This window comes from Ylistrum balloti, unplaced genomic scaffold (assembly GCF_031769215.1).
Source record: "Ylistrum balloti isolate Yb309-2 unplaced genomic scaffold, AGI_CSIRO_Ybal_v1 Utg370196, whole genome shotgun sequence".
Taxonomy (NCBI): domain Eukaryota; kingdom Metazoa; phylum Mollusca; class Bivalvia; order Pectinida; family Pectinidae; genus Ylistrum; species Ylistrum balloti.
Window position 1 is genome coordinate 2789595 of NW_026782173.1, and position 17889 is coordinate 2807483.

The 17889-nt window shown below is 33.9% G+C and overlaps 1 protein-coding gene across 1 annotated transcript; it reads right to left on the reverse strand.

The window, feature by feature from the left end:
- Positions 1 to 1928: 1928 nt before the first annotated feature.
- LOC132551417 (uncharacterized) lies at positions 1929 to 17271 on the reverse strand. Its single transcript, XM_060215556.1, has 13 exons — positions 17163 to 17271; positions 11936 to 12042; positions 9742 to 9848; positions 9503 to 9558; positions 7593 to 7742; positions 6930 to 7082; positions 5263 to 5369; positions 5077 to 5177; positions 4519 to 4624; positions 3939 to 4079; positions 2584 to 2723; positions 2232 to 2346; positions 1929 to 2117 (listed from the first exon to the last, which is right to left on the reverse strand). The coding sequence occupies exons 1-13, from the start codon at positions 17269 to 17271 to the stop codon at positions 1929 to 1931; spliced, it is 1581 nt and encodes a 526-aa protein (XP_060071539.1).
- Positions 17272 to 17889: the final 618 nt, after the last annotated feature.

Consider the following 17889-nt stretch of genomic DNA (forward strand, 5'->3'; position numbering starts at 1 on the left):
TTTAGAATCGTTACATGGCAGAAGCGATTTATGTGAAGCATAAACTAAATGTTCAGTCTTTTTTCTTCATAGCACAAGTGTTTGAGTTAAGTGTCTGAACAATAAGTCATTATGTACTTTCACACATGGTTAGACAAAATATCAGTATCAGTATTTAAATCAGTATGGTCAGTAATATCAGAAATAACGACCATAGGTAAAATATATTTTGATGTAGATAAACGACATAAAAAGACATTATAATAATAAATGCCGAACAAAAAAGATATCACATTGCCTTTTATGACTTATCATCCTTATCGCTTTCATCTAAAAGTCACCGGAGCGTTAAGTACGAATATATCAGAGCTTACCGAACGCGTCAGAGTGTAATCTTCTTACAGAATATTGTGCTTTCCTTACTGCACCGGGTAAGATGCAGGTTGATGAAGACTGTAGAGAAGTCAGGTCGACATCATAATGTCGGGTTATGAGGACTTTTGTGACTGGTTCAGCGATTTAATTATTCAGTGTTATAAGACACTTAAAGTATAACATGTGGGTGTAAATGTAGGATACCACTTTAAACAGATATCAAATTATTTTCGTTGAAAACCACAAGATATTGCATGTGTAATATAGATCATGTACATGATTTCTTGTAGTGTGAAGAATAAGGCCAGGTGCTCCGGAAGATTAAGCGTCTCTTTGCTTCATCGATGACATCCGTCATGTAACACTTGGCCGATAGTAATGGCATTTTGACGATCGTAAAACTTCCCAATGATTTTCATCAATCGGCATCTTTTGAATGCTTTTTTTTTTCTTGCGCGAACATCGGGATAATGGGAACAGAACCTTGAATTTGCATAAAAAAAAGTTGCTATTAGCTGGTGTATCTGTTGTTTCCGATCTATGCTTTATGAAATGCTGTTGACGTTATCACGATATCCGTGCGAGAATTCGTCATCTGATGGACAAACTCTTAACACAGGGGTTCAAATGGTGCGGTTTGATGAAAATTGTGGGATTCTTTTATAGTCGCAATAGTGATCCCATTGAGACTTTTGTATATCTTTATGTGATGTTAAGCGGGACTTGTTTGGTGTTCGTTAGTTTACATATTGGTTCCGTTGTTGTATACTTTGTTCTCATTTGATATAGTGACATTTCTTACTTGGATTGACCAAAGTATGCATGACGGGAGTCGTTGATGAAGTAGAGGGCATTTACTTTTCCGGAACACCTAGTCTTATTCTTGTCACTTTTCTAGAGTATCCGTTTAAATCGTTCTTTTGTTCGTATTTTGCCCTACTTTATGAAATCTGAGTTTGAATTATGACTTATCATATTGGTATTTTGTTGTTGCTGTGTTACGAGTATGAAAGAATATCTTTGTTTTTCACGAATGCAAAGTACGTATATAGATATAGATATAAAAATATAAATATATTCTGCAATACTCGTGAAATATATGAAGAACAAGTAAGAAATAAGAAAAGTCGATCCAAACATAAATTAAAGCTGTATTCAACAAGTATTAAACATGTTTTTTTGACATGGGATAGTTTGATATTATATAAGGCGATGTCATATTTAATTGGATGTTTTTCGTTGTATTCTACCATTTGGTACAAAACTGTTTTATATCCAAAATTAGAGAAAGACCAGAAGTGTAAATGGAATGTGTTTGATAGAAAACGGACTTATTCTACCTTCGATTCATTTGCAGTTTACCAAGAGAGAGGAATCACACAACAACAAATAAGTGTGAAATAATTTCGTTTTTTTATTTGTGTAGTCAAAAAGTACGAAAGTTACTGGAAAAGTTATATCATCACCGACAAAATATAAAGGCATGATCCATCTAAAAACACGTGTTTTTAATTTTTTTTTTTCATGTGACTGTTCACGGGGTAGCTGAAGTGTAATCCCACAATAACTAGGCATCAATTCGTCTTCCCCAATAAATCATCATTACATACGCTGGTTGCAGCAGGCGGGTCATTGGTCATTGTGTCGACATTTGTAGACTTCATTCTGAAATAGTTGCTGGACGGTTGAACCATTGACAAAAGTCCTATAGCTTCGATATTGCTTTGCTTCCATTTGCCTATTCTAGAATTTAGGACGCTGGTCTGAAACACAAAAAAGTTGTTGACTTAACATGTCTGTGAAAGTCATTAGATACGAGATTTTGAAAGATATACCAAATGCCATTGTCATTTTTTTGCATATTCAGTATAATTTACCTTTCGGATATCCAGCACATTCATCATTATTCCAAAAATTAATCCCGTTGATGACATTATTATCAACATCAGGAAAAAGTGTTTATAATTACGTAGTGCTTCTTTTGTGTCTGTCCTGCAAAAAAAAAAAAAAATGAGAAAATCGCAATTGAAATTATGTTCTAACTGAATTTATTGAAATATTAATACCTTTTCATTTATGCTTTAAAAGAAATATAGTTTACTGCAAGACGAAATAAACAAGAACACATCACTGTGAAAGAGATATCCGCACTTTAGTTGGGCAGGATATTTATCAACTGGCTGATTTACACATGTAGCTGTATACGAATAGACAAATCGAATTACTCACGCAGAGTGATCTTGTATTATGTACCCTGTGGCAACAAATGTCACGGCTATGATAGTGTTCCTCAATAGGTACATCAACCCAGTAAGCGTTCCAACAAACGATGCGGGACACATAGCAACAAGTATTTGCGGGAGCAGAACCTAGAAATACGAAGAGTAAGGTAGCAGCAAGATAATACAAATCGACAAAGAGAAATATACAAACACACCTGGTACAATGATTCAGACGGGTTAAGGGTATGATAAACTTATGCTACATTGATACGAAACGCATTGTGTTGTTTTATAACTGCATTTTTTCTATCTAATTGCTTTAGATCTCTGACTGGCTTTGACAAAATGCACTGTCTACCTGTAATCGATGAAAACCTGATTAAGAAAGTCTGCAGGAATTGTCTACAGCATCTCTAAGCCAAGATTCAACCCTTTAATACCAATTCAAACGTATGATACATATATGAAGGTAAGAATTTATTTGTTCTTTTTCCATACCTTATTAATTCACAGGCCTAAGATGAGAGAGTCGTGCAAAGTACACGCCCATGCCTTAACCTACCGATTACTAGAAATATTTTGGAGGAACAGCCTTTGAAAAAATTATATCTAAACCATTATATTTTAACCGATTCCAGTGGTTATCCACTGATATCATATCTCTCAAATGTGCGATAAACGTGGAGTTGATTTAGTAATGTTACATTCGAAAACGAGAACAAGAACAAAACTGATAAAGGAAGTCATGTCGTGGTGCAACCCTCTGATTATGAGGCGTGGCGGCGGCCATCTTAATTAACACGTGGGTCATTATTTATTTTCAGACGTTTCATCTCTTGAGTTCTGTACATGGTTATACTCGTTCAAGGAGTATTTAAATCAAGTTCATTGACTCACATCTCAGTCATAAAAGAACACAATGTTTGCGTGTTTGCCCTCGAAGTAGATCTTGCTATTTCAAAAGACCTGTAATAAACGCGTCGTTTTGGTTGAGTCATTTATCAAATTAAACATTCGAGAGATGCACTCAATCTTACTTTGAATGTACTAAAACGGGTTGATATTGCGAAACGTACTTAAAAAAATAGACGTTATTACACTCACAACTTCAAAAGATAAACATCACAATCAAGCCGCGCCCATGAGCGGATGGGAGTTGACAGCAAGCTTGGTAAGATATTAGTTGATAATGACAGTTTAATTATATCGGGAATTATTCCCTCATTAAGTTTTCTTCACATTTCGACATACTCGGATCGTTTCATTAAGGCAGTGTCCTTTGACACTCGTCAAACTTAAATTACTTAACTCCTTTACAAATCGCAGTCAGAGAAGGTAGAGATGCTATCTTTGCAAACTTACTGTTATTGCACAAAGGCCTATTCCATCTGCAAAGGCTATTATGTAAATGTTGACTGACGGACAAAATCCAAGGAACGCATAGAATGGTATCATCCAGGCCATAAAAAACGTGATCAAGATCCCGTTGCAATCGATAAGTTTCTAAAACAAAATCAAGTAAACGGAAAATTGTGATTAAATTTCATCAAGACGGTTATGATATTTATTCAATACTCTACCAAATGTTAAAAGATAGTGAATGTGATTTCTGAACACAAATCAAATAAAGTTAAGTTTAATTAGATATGTCTGCATGCGGCTGGATGCAATGCTATATTCCCGCTAGTGACAATATAGATAACTGAAAGGTAATGTCTCGAGTAAGACATTCAAATAAATTTCACTAGCTATTCTTTCATATAGAGGATATCCTTTTTAACGTGGTCAGATGTTTACAAATCACGCCGATCATTGTCATGGCAATGTAAATTCTCAAAAAAAAAAAAAAAAAAATAAGACAAATGGAAAATGAGATACGTTGTATGTTTACCTCCAAGTGCAAGTATCGTATAGTAGCGTAGTGTTAAAGGTTTGTACCTACCTGCATGAAACACAAACAGGGACTCAATAGAAACATGACAGTAGATATGCCAGTTATGTAACTCGCCTCCGTCATCGAATATCCGTGCAGTACCTCCAAATAATCTCTAAAATATATTATCACTACGTCAATTTCATATCAGCTTAGTGCAAATCTCTCGAGTTTTCGATTTCGGTGTAAATTTACAATGATTTCCTGCGATGTCAATCTTGTTTTTCTTTACTGACACTCATTTGACATTTGGGTTCATTTTTACTACAGCTTTTCTATATACATGTGCATAATAAAAGTTAATAATAAGTAATCAACAGCTAATGGCATTATGTCTTTTCGATTAGTTGCCCAACCACTTTGGCAATCTAGTTCTTAAATGCTGAAGTACTTTAAATACATATTTTTTCCAAAAATACATTTTTTTTTATATATTTTCATTGTATTTCACATTAAGATATTGATAAAGTGTGAACAAAATAGAAAACTGTCTTAATCAACATTTGGCTGGATTACCACACTTCTTCAAGCAGTGTAATAGTAACTTATATCGATGAGTTTTCTTACGGTAAATTTGACTGCTTAGTAATCCAACATGCAGATACTAATCCGCCACCAAGTACATACAGCCAAAAAACCGCAGACAGTTCCCGGAAATCGCTCAGTGACTACAACGAAAAGGATCAAGAGGTTAAATGTTAACAATCGCACTGAGGAATAGAGCATTTACAAGCGAGAAAGAAAATAACCCACCATTCTAATGTTGCTTGTGGTGTCCATTATAATGTCGGGTGCTTGTTGTTGAAGAAGAAATGCTAAGATAACTGCAAATACAACTCCACATCCGCAAAGTAATGCGCCTGTAATAAGGAATGGATTTCAATTATTTATGGTAAAACATAAAGCAAAATGATCTAAGCTGTAACGATGTAGTCACACCATACAATACGTATATCATGAATCTAATACACCGGAGTTTGGAACACTATTCAACACACTAGAAACCTACCGACTACTTTTTTCTCAAGTAACGAGCTATGTACCAGATTATCTATATGTCAGTTGTTAATGCATAGTCGATTACTTCATTATGTGGAAGATATTTTACAAGGAACCTTGTAAACACCAGAAATTTATTGACTACCCTTTTGCCTTAAGTACAAAGTATGTTTCGGATTAACTGCTTGTTTCATGGAGCGAGCAAACAGTCGATAATACAACGGTGTTGTTGGTGTATAGTTCTTGATCTTGTCAAATATGTAAATTAACTGATGGTATGATGAAAGATATATAATTTAAAACTAAAATCAACTAATTACTGCAACGAAGTTCGTGCTCAGCAGTAAATATTTTTGACAAGTAAGCTTGTGATTGAATAAATATTTATATGATTCGATTCGATAACTGATCTTAGTACATCATGACTAAGTTACGTATATAGATGATCTGACCACATAACAACGCTGCACAAGGTTTATTTGCCAAAAACATACTAATCCACATCGTCGTCTACTCCAAGGTTGTCAGCCATATTGCCAAGATCGCAGTGAAAATCTTCCAGATTTACACTGTTGAAAAACATTAACAAGCAAATTTTGTTACAGACTATTTATAGCTAAGTTGCTTATGCATTGTAACCTAACAACTTATAAATTCATGGTGCTGTAACTGTATAGTATTACAAAAGAAACGGTGGTTTATTACTTGAAAACATGAACAACTTACCGATACTTTTTCCTTACGGGGCAAGCTATATACATCTGCCTGTACATATATTTTTGTAGAGTTTAATTGCTTATGAACTTGGCGCATACAGTGGATTAAATAAGTGTGTCCTATCTGTATATTTTTAAACAAGGAGTTGTGTGCTAGCACTCGATTTGTATTCTACACAATGTACATCTTTTGATCATTGGATATACCGGCTAAGTTAATTTAATCAAAATCACAGATTCCAAGAATTATACATAAAAAATACATCAATATATAAATACTTACTGCTGCTTAGCTTGTAAGGATAAAAATGATAAGATATCGAGTAACAACAATACGTCCCGTATTTAGCTAGGAGAACTTCAATATGATAAAAGCAATGACATGAACCATGCGATAGGGACCTCGATAGCTTAGTCGTTTACAATGTTGGCATAAAAGTAATATCAGGTGAAATTGTCTGTGTAAAGTTTGACGCTGACGTGGCTGTGTCCTTGGGTAAGGTATTTTGCCGTCGTGCATCCAGATGCATGTGATGTTGTTTATTAAGCAGCCACTACTTGCTACATGGAGATCCCATCAATATGGCCTTGGCTGTAATAAACCTAGCTAGCCAACAATTAAACATAATAAAGATATTGCAAGTTTGGTTACAGAATAATTTTAACCGTAGTTCTATTGGTGGAGCTCTGGTATAACAATAATACCTAGCCATATAGCAGGAATTACACCCGCAATCCTTGACATATTAGGCGTGGCGTACAAGCTGATGGCCTGTCCGGGAAAACCGATTGCACTGAACGCCAGGGCGGTAAATATGTCGTCTGGGAAAGTATGGGCGACTACTCTGGTCTGCACAACTGACGATAATAAGACATGTAAAAAGAAGAAAAATGTCTATGCATTATCCGAAAAATACATAGACAACAGAATTAGCAGTTCTGGACTAAATAATTATCTCAGGATAACCTGATATTTTTGTACTTCTTCAAGAGTCTCCGTGTAATTCTTTCTTTTGTTCATATTTTGCCCTAGATGTACTGAATTTGGTTTATGTTTATGTTGACATATTGATATTTTCTCGTTGATTTTGCTTCGCCAGTGACAAATTGCACATAACATCAGCCTTGGGCACGATGCTAGATATCTGTTTTTTATACTTTCTCAGTAACTCAATCCCTCACGGAATCCAACAAGAAATTATAACACAACAATACTACAAACAAATATGTTGTGCTTTTATACAGTAACAAGCTATAATAGAAAGAGATAAAAACATAATTACTATATGAAATGTCTGCGTGTCAAAAAAAATATATGTACCTGATATACACTGATTGAAATGTTTGGCTTAGGTCAAGTATACATACAACGCAAAGGTCCGTCCACTAAGGCTATCAGGGCGTTCCCTATTACCATCAATATATACATTGGAGTTGTAACCGAGGCTTGTAACATGGATCCCACGCTGAACAGGACTGATCCTAGGAGTGAAAGGACACTTAATAAAACCGCAGAACCTGTGACAGGAAATAACAATAATTAGCAGGGACGAAAAGACAAAGATTATCGTTCTCTCATGGCGAAAAAATGAAACAACAAAATGGCAGAAATCAGCAACCATAGTTTACAGTAGTTTTTCGTTAAGTGTCCATCGGTAACAAATGTCTAGATAGACAATGATCAGCGATTCACGGCCGTTTGAATAATCATGAATTAAAAGACGTTGGCAAGTAGCGTCATAATAGCACAAGGATATGTTCTATTATAAAAATGGTTATAACGTATTATTAGCTTTAGCTTTGTTCAAGACATTAGACATGACCATTTTCTTATGCCTATATTGACGATTTAAACAATTGCCAAATATATGACATGATCATCGTGGAATGCATCATTAAACCGCCGTAGTTGCCGGCAGATATACGAATGTTTTTATTTGAATTTTCAAAACTACATCAGAAAGCGATCACTTCAAGATATACATGATTGGTATGATATTATGACTGCAGGCAAGATGTCTAATAACTTCATCCTTGTTTGCAAACATTGTTTTAATTCTTACAAAAAAAAAAAAAAAAGAACTAAGCTTCCTCAATAACGGAGGAATCATCACATCTTTCCAAATAAATGTTAACTGATCATGTTTCATTATAAAAAGCACATTGCCGATATGGATACAGACGTCCTTTCTGTGTTTATAATTCATAATATGATTATTTTAAACAATGCAATTTTACTCGCTCGTCCAGTTGTTCATCCAACCCTTTTAAGCCAAACCTGTTGATGACTATATAACTGAATACATAAAGGATATTATTTAAAAAGTGCTGTATTTGTATTTATATGTATATATAATTATGAATATTGTATATATGTGCATAGTGAAAAGTGTATGATGTGTAAGAGTTATCTCCCTTTATTTTTTGTGTTTCTGTATTAATCATTTTGTGTTATTTTCGTTTCAATCTTGTGAAAATACTAAGTGTAAATCAATTAATTTATTCTACTCCGGCCACTCTATAGAGAACATTTTTATAGGCTTTGCCTGTTATTTAATCCTCATTGACATTAACATATTTTGTCATTAAAATTTGTTGAAATGAAATGAAGTCTTTTACGAAGCTTCTTGCTAAATTGTGCCATTCTTAGTACAATCAAGTCAGGATTATAGTGTTATTGTTTTACTGTGTTTCACTGTTTACTTACCAAGAGGGATTTGTGAAATTTGTGAAAACTATTTTTGAACTTTGTACACACCCATAACCTATTCCAAACTCATTGAAGACCTTCATTCTCTTGTTCCTAGAACTTACTTTTCACAAGTGAAAAGTGCTATAAATATATGGTTGTGGCCTTTAATGAAGCGCATTTTGTTTAAAAAATAACATGCTATTTTTATGCAATATGAAGCTTGATGTATTTGATAAACGTTGATATACATGTTGGCTCCGTGTTGTTTATTTGGGAAAGGAGCGTTACTAGTCTGGTCGATTGACGTGGCTGGTGTTGTCGATGAAGCAGGTATCTATTCTTCCGGAACATCTTAACGTATTCCCCGTGTGATTTTCGTTTCTTCATGTTTTTCTTTAGTTTTACTGACTTTGAGGTTAGATTATAATTTTATTGTCATTTTAGTATTCTCTTATATTCACTAACACGTTTATGTTTTTTTCTCTGTATCTATACGGACACACATAAATGTAGGTCAATTAAAATTTACCAGCAGATAATGGAGATGATGTTATTGAATGGTGATAGCAAGTTGACACAAACTTACGGCCATTCCCAAGCCTATCGGTCAAGAATCCGAAGGGTAGAGACAAAGCAGCTGAACTGCAACAAATAGCGGTTGACATATCTTATTCAAACATAAATCGTTTGTAAACATAAAAGGTGCACTAACATTACATGTTAATCTTGTAAAAAATAGAAATGAAGAGCTAAAAAAATGCCATACGATTTAAAATTCCGTTCTTTGAAAAAAGACACTTTAATGATTTAGTATTTTACACTTACGTCCATCTTGAGACAGAGAATAACAGGTTATAGCGAACCTCTCCTAATCCTAGGCATACTGTACAGTAGGTATGTTCATTCGTGTTGTTTGTTTCAATGCCAAGGTCCTGTAAAAAGAGATGTTGACGTACCACATATTTAAGTGAAGTCTAACGTTAAGTTATTTTGTTAATTCCGTTGTTGTGTATTTTGTTTGAATTTGATGACTTACATGGATTTACCAAATTTTAAACGGCGAGTGTTGCGGATGAAGCAGAAGACGCTTATTCTTCCAGAACACATTTTCTTATTTTTCTTGTATTTTGTTCAGGGGTCTTTCTTTTGTTCATATCTTGTTCTAGTTTTATTGACATTGAGTATGGATTATGCTTATTTTGACATGTTGATACTTCGTTCTTCTTGGACTTGTCACTGAAGGTAATGGTCTGAAACCTAGGAGGCGTGCGATGAAATCAAAGTGATAAAACAAACGTCCAAATATAAAAAGGGAGGTGCACTCGGCCTGTATTTCAATATATCTAGTAATTTTCATTTTCATACATACATATTATATATGTATATTCATAAGAACGTCACGAAAATACGATGTTATGAACCGTGCCACAAATGGATTGAATTTACATGAATGATACCTCAAACCGTGCCACAAATGGATTGAATCTATATGAATGATACCGCAAACATTAAGTACTGAAAAAATGAAGAATAAATTCATTGCAAATCGAATTCGATATATCAGTTTTATGTATAATGTGGAACCTAAAACATATAAAAAGAAAAGCTTAATAATGCTTATCCTATGTTTTAGATGTGAAAATTAAAAGAAAGTTAAAAAGTTAATCTTGTGTCCTGCTTACAATATTCTATCAATAACCACCTATAGCATGCTACATAACCTTTTTATACAGATTTTATTGTCAGTTTCCATATGCTTTTCAATCAATCACTAAGGAGCATATAACATAACTAAGAATATAGCATGCATTACTTAATTTTACCTGAGTTATGTATTGATTTTGTTGTCTGATTTCCTTAAGAAAAGAAATATCTTACCATCAACATTTATTACTTTTGACCGCGTTTGAAGTATATCTTAGTGCTTCCTTGAATTATCCTTCACTTTACGTATATACATGGAGCATGCTATCATTTTACAAAATATTCACTAAAATGTTTTTACTGTAACTTATACGAATATATAAATTGGTATCATTTATGACATGAACAAATGTATTTTCATGACTGCAAGCCAAAATAAAACAAAGCAAATAAAACTCATACAAATACACAAATCGACCTATTAATTCATAACAAACTAAATTAAAACTAAATCCTTGGACCCTTCTTCAAAATAAATACTGTACAAAATAAATAAGTATGGGATACTGTTTCTCTGTTATTTAGTACTTATTTATTTATCTATTATTACAGATTTTTGTAAATTTTTGGAACGTTTTAGAGCAAATTTTGCCTGTTAGTGATATTCATTAGTAACATCTGCTGTGTGAATATAAGATAAATTTACAATGAAATTTATTTTTGTGCTTATATATTTTGAGGACATTTTTTTCTCAAACGTATTATATTTTGTCGCTTACTTCGAAGTTATGAGTAAATATTGCCGTGTAAAGCATAGTCAGCTTCGTCCTATTATATCTTATTGAAATATTCCAGAATTTTGGCTATTTTGTTTGTGAAAATGTAATAAATGGAATATTTCATAGAGTCTTCCGTAATAATAGATATATTTCATCGTGTGTTGAATATCATTTTTTTAAATATTTTAACATTTTATGTATTACTGAAGATGTCTATCCTTGAAACTGTGATTTCAAACCTGCTGGCTAAAGTCGTTGAATACTGAATACTACCACTATAATGACTACATTTAGTATTGCATTTTAATATATATACATGTCGGTTCCTTGGAACGTATTTGGTGCTTAAAATTATTGTACATATAGTTTTATGTTTTGAAATAGTATTATTTCATTTCAACTAAAGCCAATAAACGGGCGACACAAATTAAACTTAATCACCTATTTGTTTATGTCATTGAATCTGTTTTGATTGTAGAGCAGTACTATACCAAATATAATGTCAAACAGGACTCTAGAAACATTCTAGTTCACTTGTACTAAATGTTATATCCGTAATAAAGATATAAACTCAAGTGGAAAAAAAACATACTTACCTTGGTATTCATTATCTCGTTTTGTAAGGCAATTGGGATTTGCATAGAGTAAAAGGCTCCAAAAACCATGAAGCTGTTGCAGCATAGCACCAGATATCGCCAGCATGCTGCAGGAATAATGTATTAAACCGACGATTCAACATTTCTTGTTACAGACATCAACATAGAAAAGTAGCCAAATAAGCACAAATGTTAATGTACACTTAAGACATAACACTTTCCATCTCTGTCCGTTCGCATGCTGCCTTGATTGTGCAAGTCATCGTCCAGTTACATGATACCACAAAGGGGGTCAGAATGCAAATGAATACTAAATGCATCCGTAAGATCACCCTCGATATTTCAGTGGTTACGCTAAGCATCGCTATCTGCACCCCTGGAATATTTCATGACAAAATTGAAAAGACAAGTGAAGTAATTTGATTTGCCTGCACCGAGTTTCAGGAGAAGAAACTGACGAATGTGCATAAAAAATCGAACTACTCTACCCGTCTTATACACAAGGAGTCGTACAAGAATCCTTCAAATTTGCCATGAAATGTTCCTGTGGTTCAGATAATAAGCATAACCCCTGTAACCTATGTAGTATCGAGGATGCAGTGATATAAACGCAATAATTAATGACACTTAACTATATAATTATATGGCTCTTTAAGAGGCAAAATATATGTCCAAATCTATCAAGGACTCACATAATGGAGATGCTGAAGACATATTCCTTTATGGATTTCATATTGCGAGTATGTAATATCAGCTGAACATTGGCACCAAGAATAATGAAAATCAGGGAAATGAAACCGACTCCGAACTACAGGTATAATCCAGTTGACTTTCGAAATGATACTCCTATACGAAAACTCTCATTAAAAACATGCCATACACATTCAAATATTCCCTTATTAGTCTTTATAGACCCAAGATCTTTATCACCACATAAAAAGAGGACTCTCACCCGAGAGGTATATATAGATTAATAAATCAACATCGCATGGCAAAACATGAACCACACACGCGCTATTAGGTTAAAAAGCAAATGATTTTTGTCTTCATGTAAATCATCTGAAATATAAACTGAAATATGAAAACATTTATTTATCTTAATTTATAAGAAGATAGAGAAACATCTTAAGAATATATCTTACCTGTCATCATCGGCGGCTTCAAGTACACTCCCTCATACTCCTTTTTTCATTTTATAGAATGTACACAATGTCCTGATGGTTGTGAGCCTTTAATATCCTATAGGTATGTATCTTACTTTTTAATGACGGAAAATTCTACATCATGCATGACTTAAAGTCCTCCAGCATTGTCTATCACCTGCCAGCTCAAAGATTGTTAAAAACATATATAAGTGAGTATATTTTAACACAAATTTAGACGAAAAATGCTATTGAGTGCATTATAGCGACCAGAAAATTTCATATAATACACGTGTCCAAGAACCCCACATTATCTAGATGTGAATACAGAAATTGTAAAGCCACCGTCTGTAAACATCCTGTTACCTTGAGTTGAACATAATATCCGTTTTACTTCTTCGTGAATTAACATTAAGATGGGAAATATTAATACTACATAAAAGCCATGTGTTTGATTCAACACCCTTACAGCTTAACAACAATATCTAAATAATGAAATAATATTTGAACACATATATATCTCATATTAACAACGTGTTCCAAGTTGGTATAAAACTACTCTCGGTTCACCCATTGTCAAAGAAAAGATGCAGAGCAGGAACTGAACGGGAAATGAGACATGTATACTTACATTATAGATGAAAATACATTCTGAAATCATTGACACAATAACAAAAAACGTTAAAACAAACAGCATACAAAAGCACGGTTATATCAGAATGAGATGGTGTCACAGCATGACTCCACACTTATTTATCTATCTAATCCTATGTTCTTATGTATCAGACACAAGATGATGACTTGGAACAAGCCAATAGTTTTGCTTACATTTTATGGCCAGTATTATTATAACAAATATAACCTATGAGTAACATATACATACAAGGAAAATGACAGAAACAGGCTAAGACTAAATGAATGGGGTGTTACAAAGGTAGATGTTAAAAAACCGAAAACAATGGAAAGACTACATCGGAATCTTATGTGCCTACGGGCACGAGGAGGAAAGGTTAGGTAAGGTAACAAATATAAACATAAGTGTAATAGTTTCATAGATCATCTTTTAGATGATGTTTTTCTCAGAAAAAATGCTCAAATGATGTACTGCACTATACAATTATTGACTCTATAAGAGGTTAATACAAAGGTTTATCAACCGGAAAGCAATATTCACTGAGGGACAATTTACTATACTTTAGGTAACGTGCCTTGACAATCACAAGACTTCTAGTCTTGGCTAGCGCCCCATTTATGTATAGCTTAGAAGGCGGATGGGTTTTCGAGATTGTATGCTCCACTGCTCGAAACTGAATTTCTGGTTCAAAAGTGTTCGGTCACCATTGCGATGTGTTTACATTATGAAATAAAAACATCTGATATAAACAGTCCCTGAGAGGTAAGCTGATAATTCAATCTCAACAAAATTACACCTTCCGTACACTTTTACGAGTCCCTGGTGGTTCGGAATCACGGAAATACCAACATGGCAATAAAAGCATACTCGAAATTCAACACTTCCATAACACCAGGGCAATATGTTAACAAAATAAAGATTAACACGGAGACATCTGCAAAAGTAGAAGGAGAATAAGACCATGTGTTCCGGAAGAGTAAGCGTCTTCTGCTTCACGACACCCGCCATATAAATCTTGGTCGGTCCAAGTAAGTACTGTTACACTCTCAAATGAATACAAAGTATGCAACAACGGAACCAACAGGCAAGCTAATGAGCATCAGACACGCCCAGCGTCATATCACAAAAAAAATAGAATGTTTCTCAATAAGATCACAATGGCGACTCAAAACTTCCCCATAATTTGTTTTTGTTGGATGTTCTTACCACCAAAGTCGACAAAGATGTTTTCAATATGAAACTCGATCATTTTATGATTTTGTCCTCCGTATATTTCTTCTTTGATTTGAACGTATTATTTTACTTTATACGCTTAAGTATAATCCATAACCATATATTTATACCACTGTTCATCTTTCGCGGAAAAGGAAGCTATCGTAACAAGACAACAAACTCGTTCAATTAGTTTAGAATGGAGTATGTTTGTGCACAGAGTGGAAAAATGAATTGTTCTCTAACATATAGAAAGTGTTAAGTTATTTAGCCGTGTTCCCATGAATGTTTTATAAAAAGATATACACTGTATGAGTGTCTATTTTGTTTTTCAAGCTGAGCATACCGTTGAAAAGTGAACTTCAAGCGATTCACTGTTCCAAATCCAACGTAACGCGAGATTAAACTGCTAATAAACGACCGAGGTAACCTGAATATATGAATATATACCGTTGGGAGTCTACAGGTAGCATGACCAAGACAGGTAAGCAGTGCATTCGTCGATTCTTTGCTTATTCTGTCGTATTCGTTCTGGTCTAAATTATTACTTTAAATGTTAGATATCGCAATCTGTGTATATGTATACCTGTATGAATTTCAGCATCTTCGTCAAGGAACAAATATACATAAACTGACTAGTGTACCATTTTATGATCCTTTACAGTGTGCTGGCGGTACGGCGTTATATTTTGCAACACTTTTCTCATCTTCGGATTTTATTATTCAACTGTTACTCCAACAGGAGTGCAAAATGAAATTATGGGCACAAATGTGAGTTTTTCTTGTTGGCAACCACAATATTTTAAACATCGCTTTCTTCAATAAAATATTCCATAAATTCAATACAACTCAAGTCTGCTACACTTTAACTACTGATTAACTACTTTACAGTGTAAATATCGTTTGGTCAAAAATATAATAAAATGTCTCAAGAGAGGGTTACACGCTACTACAAATTAGACTACCTTATCTTACCCTTCTCAAAATGTGACACAAGCAAATGAGTAAATGTGATGACCGACATTTGAAAAAGCTATAATATCAACAAAATAGCATACTCTAATAAATGGCTATTAATGCGTTAAGCCAAGATCACTTTTCAGGATAAGAATTTCTTTTTTTAAACTTAAATGCTTACATGCATTCTGTTATTCAGCAACAGAACTCTTCGAAAAGGAAAAGCGACATTAGAAACCAGACCGACTGCGAGGTGTGTTTAGGTCTCGGAGAGGTCCGTTATAATGTACTATTCTCTACCATGAGATGGGCGTAAGTGGGTCTTATATATAAACACGAATTATAATAAAAAAAGGATAAACATTTAATCAGCGTTTTGATGAGCTGTGCAAAATTTGTTATGCAAATTTCTTCCATAAGACATAAGTCGTATTAATTATATCAGAAAAGTGTCGATGAAAAATTATTAGCATAAAAGAAATGTGCATCTCGTCCTACCGAAGTTGTTTGCTGGTTTCAGGTCAGCCATTGTGTGTGTCCCCTCTGGTTACATGCTCGATAGGCTAGGAAACAGACGTAAGTGCATATGTGTATCATACATTTACTTACTAACAACATTATTAGATTTTAGAAACATTGATAACAGTTTGGTTTTTGATTAATATATCATGCAGTGGATCAGAGGGGATATAATGTATGTATAACATGTGTTATTGCTTGTTAAACATACAAATCATTAATGTTTTCTTTGGTATACTAATAGATGTTTTAAGTCAAAAGACCAACGTTTTTTGAAATTGTTTAAAAAGTTACATTAAAGTCTACATTCTAGGACACCATATGCATTTATTGATAAGATTCTTGGATCTTCTAACTATATCCAGTTAAGTCTTATTTTTAGTTGTTGTCTGTTGGTGTACCGCAAGAGTTAATATAACAAAAAACGTAATTTCTAAATACCATTTATCAGATTAAGCTACCTCTTCTGACAGGAATGTTTGAATCGTGGTTAAATATGTTAGGAAGGTAGTAAATAATAGCAATCTTGTGAATATATGAAATACTAATCTGGAACTCTTTGTTGGATTCCAAAGTTGTTAGAATTAGGAATTACGTTTCTGATAGGATGAAACAACTGCATGATACAGATTAATTGATTTTTGGTTCTTCTTTGTCTAATCCAAATTTTATATGAACATGTGCCGTTTATAAGTGAATGTGTGTCTTTTGTACAATCATCGAAATACACTTTCTTATATCTTTACTCTAGGTTCAGCAATACTTTTGAATGGATTGACATTGCTTGGGTCAGTCTTGTTCACCGTTGGAGCCATTTCGCATGCCCCGACAACCACACCCCTGTATGTACTGATGGTGGCTGGACGAGCCATAATGGCCGTGGGAGATGGATCTATCCGATGTATGTAATTTCATGATAGTATTTGACGTTTCTTATAATGTCTATACGCAATAATTATACAGCAAATTTTGATTGAAATAATATGGCCTGTCTGAGTGCTAGTACGTTGTAACGTAAAAATAGCACTTTGATGATAATAAACTATATTAAAACAAGTTTCGTTCTGTTTTTAGTGCTTCAGACAAGGGTGATTGCCTGTTGCTTTCCTGGAGACACATTTATACCACTAGCGTTTGCTACGACGGGTCTCAGCGGACAAGGTTTCAGTTACCTTGTAACTCCAAATGTAGCAGCGGCAGCAGGGTTTAGTGCCTCTCTATGGCTAGGTACGTAATAACAATGAGTAACAATGAGTATTTGAATAATTATTTGGTTATGTTATATCCTTTGCATTACTGACTAGTCGTAGAAAAACAAAGGATGAAACACATGCATACACCTCAAGGCGATGGATGACTGTAGTGTATCATAGTCTAAATCTGTTTGGATTGAAATAGGGTATAGCGATACAGGTGATGTTTCTGGGAAAACAATTAAGTTATGCAATCGTGTGATTTTTGTAATTGCTATTACTCAGTTACTGTTTTTG